Here is a 5,752-nt window from a genome sequence, read left to right as displayed (position 1 = left end):
CAGCCCACTTCAGAACCCTAATGATAGCCCACAGGTGGGAGCTAGCCTCAAAACATGCTGACTCTGAATTGTGATCAATAAGGGAAAATTCCTCTAGCACTTGAATTCATGGAAAATGTGTGGGTGTCTGTGTGTATGTCCTTAGTCATTTAAAAAATGATCCCTGTGCATTCATGATTCTGGGGCCTTCCTTTATCTTCCTTTCCAGGACATCCATTGGGATCCAGTATTTGGGTTAGGATGTTTAAGAAACACCCATTCAGCACCTGGCACCCAGTAGGAGGTCAATCAATGTCAGCTCCTTTCTCTTGCCCACTCTAAGTGGTCACTTAGAGGTGAAGCCAGAGAGGATTTCCCAGTCTGAAAATGGATGGGCACCTGGTCCCTGTCCCTCACTCCTTCTTTGGCTGATGATAAACATCGGGATGTCACAACATCCTTCGTGTCCTCATGTGTTATTCTGGGACTCAGGCTGGGGAGGGTACCCGGGTACGTCCCCTCTGATTGTGGCAGGCCTTTCGGGTAACGTGGGCTGGCCTTGGATCTGGCCCTTGGATGGATGCAGAGGGTGAGGCACTGAACCTGCTAGTCAGGCAGGATGCTGGCAGGAGGGCGGGCTGAGAAGGGGTGGGGCTTATAGAACAAAGGAGAACTGGGAGCCCCAGGGGCCCAGGCTAGGCATCAAAAAGGCCCTGCAGAGCCAGCAGGCCACAGCATTAGCCGCCTCTGCACCCAGCAGGCCATCAGACAACCTTAGTCTGGTCCCTTCTGCTTGCCCACGGCTGGGCAAGTAACCAGAACTTTGTTTAGAAGGCCTTGTTCTCCAGCGTGATTGCGCCGACACTATTCTGTGGCTTTCTCTGTTTGGCGTGGGTTGTGACTGCAGTTCCAAAGGAGAGCAGAAGCATGGCCGGGAGCAGAGCCAGGAGCCAGGAAGGCTGCCGGGAGCACGCCTTCATCCCAGAGCCTTTTGATGGAGCCAACCTCACCCCACACCTCTGGCTGCACCGCTTCGAGGTCATCAACGATCTCAACCATTGGGACCATATCACCAAGCTGAGGTTCCTGAAAGAGTCCCTCAAGGGAGATGCTCTGGAAGTCTACAGACGACTCAGTCTTGAGGACCAGGGAGACTATTGGGTTGTGAAAGAAACCCTGCTGAAGACCTTTGGCGGCCCTAGTGCTTCCCATAGCCACCTGCCCAAAGAGATCGTCTTTGCCAACAGCATGGGTAAGGGCTACTACCTCAAGGGGAAAATTGGCAAAGTGCCTGTGAGGTTCCTGGTGGACTCTGGAGCCCAGGTTTCTGTGGTCCACCCGAGCTTGTGGGAAGAGGTCACTGATGGTGATTTGGATACCCTGAGGCCCTTCGAGAATGTGGTCAAAGTGGCCAATGGTGCTGAAATGAAGATCCTGGGTGTCTGGGATACCGTGGTGTCCCTGGGCAAGCTGAAGCTGAAGGCAGAGTTCCTAGTGGCCAATGCCAGTGCTGAAGAGGCCATTATTGGTACTGATGTCCTCCAGGACCACAATGCTGTTCTGGACTTTGAGCATCGCACGTGTACCCTGAAAGGAAAGAAGTTCCGCCTTCTGCCTGTTGGAGGGTCCCTGGAAGATGAGTTTGACCTGGAGCTCATAGAGGAGGAGCCCTCCTCAGAGGAGGGGCAGGAGCAGCTTTCCTACTGAGAAGCCCCCTTTCTTACCCTCCCAACCTTGGTGGGACATCCACTAGCATAGGGGGTATATATCCTCAGGGGAGTCATTGGGCTTGGCCAACCCCCTAAAACCAACCCTTGCCCTCCCCCTCCCTCTGCAGGGGCCTTCATCTGCCCCTGGTTGGGGAGGCTCCCATTTAAAAAGGCACAAGTGAGGGAGAGCAGGCAGGCTTTCTTTGGGGGAGAGGATCCCCATGGTTCTCAAACGGCTATTGGTGGCAGAGACTTGAAGGTTCAAGAATGCTAGAAATGGTTGTATTTGATAGAGGACTGGGGAACTCCTTCAGGTTCCCTGAGGTGTAGCTCAGTCACCTGTGGGTCCACAAAGGCTGTCTCAGAGGGACTGGGTATGGCTACAGGGTCCTCATGAGCTCATGGGTGAGGGTCACAGCTGCTCTGGGATTCTTCCCTGTTGAGTCTTCCCACCTGTGCAATGGTATGTTTCCTTCTGTCATTTACTTTGAAACCCACTGAGCCTTGTGCCGATAATTCAATTACTTCAAAAACCAATAAAGATTGAGTCATGGAAAACCCATGTAATGTGTTGATTGGAGATGAATGTGATGGATGTGTGAGGGTGGGGAAAACAAGGAATAAATGTCAACAGGATGGAATAGCCAAGTATTTATTGAATGCCTTCTATGGTCCTAGCCTGGAGATATAAAGGGAATATTTATTTATTTATATTTATATATATCTTGGATGTTCTGAGGCAGCCTCTTCACAAATTTTTCCTCATTCCCTCCCATGATTTCTAATCTTTTCGTATTGCCTTTAATCATTTCAAACTGCAATATTTTAGCATCCAAATGACCCCTTATACTCAAAGGTGACCCTAAAGGTATTTGAGAGATGTCTAGATTGGGGATTGAAAAATGGTGGTTATTGTAAACAAACTGGAAATTATCTCCTAGCAAAGAGGTTCTTGTAGCCCCACCGGGAGTCAGAACTTGGAGGCAGAAAGCGAGGTCAGAAGGCAAGGGTTGATCTGTGTGGGGCAGCCCAAGGGAATTCTGGAGGATAGAGGAGGGGGCTACAATGGGCTTCAACAACAGGGACTCCAAAAGTGGGTGGACAGCTTCTTCCTGGAAGGACCTGAAACAGAGTCTGACACTAGAGAGACTGATGGAGTGGGGAGGACATGCCTAGATCCATGAACAGGGTGCTCATCCCTTTTGGGAGTCCACCAGATGTTTTCTTCCAAGTTCCTGCCTGTCCCTCTGAAAATCAGCAGGACTGGGAATCTGAAGGCCTTCAACCCAAAGGGAGAAGTTGAGTGGATAGAAATCTCCATGAAGGAGCAGATTTGTCCTCAATCTCCCCACCAAGTCCATCTGGACAGTCAGTTCTCAGGGGTGGGTGACCATGCCCTCTGAGCTGACCATGGCCACTGGAAGGTGGCCCAAGGCCAAAGGCTTTGACCTGAGGGAAGACTGAAGGGCACAGGGGCTGAGAGGTGGGAAGGGCCATTTTCCCATCATGAAGGTGGAACAAGCCTTTCCTGGAAGTTTACCACCTGGACATCCCTGAGGGAGAGACAAGCAGCCTGCGTGGAGAGCCAGCACATGGGGCTCCCTTCTTCCTAAGAAGCCACTAGGACTTGCCTTTGGGTCTCTTGAAACTGTTTAAGCAGCTCCTGGCTATGATTCTCCCTGGGAATGAGGCCTCCCATTCAACCCCTAATCCGTAGTTTACTGAAGCCTGGTCTCTGGGAAGCCAAACATCTTAACCAGAATTAGATTGTCAGCCCCAGGGCATGTGGGGCACATGGCAGGGCGAGGAAGCCTTTTCCCCAGGAAAGCAGGCCTGGAGAAGGGGGGTGCACAGTGGAAGGGCTTGGGAGAACTGGAGGAGGAATGGTCCTTATGCCTTCCAGGTCCTGTGTCCCCTTCTCAAGTTTGTTTTTCAGCCTCCCTCTCTGCTGACCGTTAAAGTGCTGCTTCTCTCCTGGGCCAGATCTCTTCTGAGAGAACAACCTAGATGGCACCTTCCTGTGACCTATTTTCCTCTGAGTCCTTCCGGTCCTAGCCATTTGCTGGGCTGAAGGAAGGAGGTGAGGAGTATGAGGAGGTGATAAGGTGTTGGGGTGAGGGGGATTAGGTACATAGGCCAGAATTCCAGGGCAACACCCAAGCTGTCCCTTCCTTGTCTTTTCTCACACATGGCAGGGAGCTGAGCCCTGTCCCAGACAAACAAAGAAATAACCTATGTCCCATAGCACAGCCCCTTTGTCCTGCCCTCCTGTCCTAGACTGAGTGAGCAAAAGCCCTCTGAGCCAGCAGGCTCCCCACTCCCACAGCTCTGCGGTCTCTCCTCCTGCTCTGCCCTGGGATGAAGGGAGTAGGAGTGGGCCCAGCAAGAAGGGAGTCTGTGATGTCTGCATCATGGCTCTGATTTGGAGGCCCAGAGTGAAACTTAAGACAGGTGCTACGTGGGTGTGAGAGAGACTGCGAAAGCAAACATGTGACAGTGGAACCTGGGCTGCAGGATCGTGGCTGGCTGCTCTCCTAGGAGCAGAGTATCAAAGGGGGGCTGGGAGACAAGCCAGGAAAAGTGGGTTGAGGCCACATCACAGAGGGCTTGATGCCTGGGTGAGGACTTCTCACTTGACTTACTTGGCCGGTGTTTGAGCAGTGGAGGAACAGGAAGACTTACCTGGCTTCTGAGTCTAGGATGGAGTGAAGGGGCAACAAAGCAGTCCAGCTTGGAAGTTACGTTTCTAAACTTAGGGAGGTCCTGAATTCAAGCTGATGGGAAGGAGGACTTATACGCAGACATCAATGTAAAGGTTTAATCCTGGTTGTATGTTAGAATCAGCTGAAAGACCAATTAAAATCAGCTCTTCCTGTGATTCTAAGGTTTGAGACTGCCTGGTGTAATCACCAGTGGTATATATATTCTTGCTACCCAAGGGATGGTCCCTAGACCCACAGAAAGGCAGCATCAGCATCAGCATCACCTGGGGGCTTTTTAGAAACGCAGAACCTTTATCCCCACCCCGACCTGCATCAAAATCTGCATTGAACAGATTCCCAGGTGATTCTCATGCATATGAAAGTTTGAAAGATGCTAGCCTAGAACATTCTAGTATCTCTAGTCAAGGAGAGCTCATGGTCCCTACAGGATAAGCCCTGCTTCTCTAATAAGGACCACCACATACAGAATGCCTGACTGCCCCGACTATACTAGATAATCCTCATGCTTTTATTCTGCAAACATTTATTTTTAAACTTTTTGAAATAATTTCAGACTTAAAAATAAGTTGCAAGAGTAATAGAAAGAATTTCTGAGCATGTTTCATCCAGTTTCCCCAAATATTAATATTTTACCAACTAACTTTATAATTTTCACTCACTCTCATTCTCTTTCTTTCTATGTTGTTGTTGTTGTTATGTGCTATCGAGTCAGACCCGACTCATAGCGACCCCTCCTTGGGATTCCAAGGCGGTATCACTATGGAAGTAGATTGCCCCATATTTCTTTCTATATGTGTATATAGTTGCTTTCCTAAACCATTTGAAAATTTCAAATATGATGCACACACACACACACCAAACTCACTGCAATTGAGTTGGCTCCGACTCATAGCGACCCCTCCTGGGTTTCCGAGGCGGTATCACTATGGAAGTAAATTGCCTAACCTTCCTTCCAAGGAGTGGCTGGTAGGTTTGAACAGCCAGCCTTCTGGTGAGCAGTGAAATGCCTTAGGCACTACACCACCAGAGCTCCCTAAATAGTGTTTCCAGTAATATCAGACAGTGTTTCACTGCTATTCATAAGGTTTTCGCTGGCCAGTTCTTTCAGAAGAGGATGGCCCCTTCTTCTTCCCAGTCTGTTTTAGTCTGGAAGTTTCACTGAATCCGTTCAGCATGGGTGACCCTGCTGGTATTTGAAATACTGGTGGCATAGCTTCCAGCCTCACAGCAACACACAAGCCACCACAGTACAACGAACTGACAGACCAGTGGTGGACGAGTGGTTCAGTGTTTTCTTCTGTTGTTCACAGGTCTCTATGAGTTAGAACCAACTTGACGGCA

General features: G+C 49.9%; 1 protein-coding gene across 1 annotated transcript; it reads left to right on the top strand.

The window, feature by feature from the left end:
- The first annotated feature begins 737 nt into the window (after positions 1-737).
- On the top strand, positions 738-1,686 carry ASPRV1 (aspartic peptidase retroviral like 1). The gene has a single exon (XM_007940099.2). It carries the CDS (start codon positions 907-909, stop codon positions 1,684-1,686), a length of 780 nt encoding a protein of 259 aa, XP_007938290.1. The 5' UTR covers positions 738-906.
- The last annotated feature ends 4,066 nt before the right edge of the window (positions 1,687-5,752 follow it).

This window comes from Orycteropus afer, unplaced genomic scaffold (assembly GCF_000298275.1).
Source record: "Orycteropus afer afer isolate SDZICR_OR568_19922 unplaced genomic scaffold, OryAfe1.0 scaffold00065, whole genome shotgun sequence".
NCBI classification, from domain to species: domain Eukaryota; kingdom Metazoa; phylum Chordata; class Mammalia; order Tubulidentata; family Orycteropodidae; genus Orycteropus; species Orycteropus afer.
The sequence above is the reverse complement of the archived record's forward strand: the minus strand, read 5'-3'. Positions and strand labels throughout refer to the sequence as shown.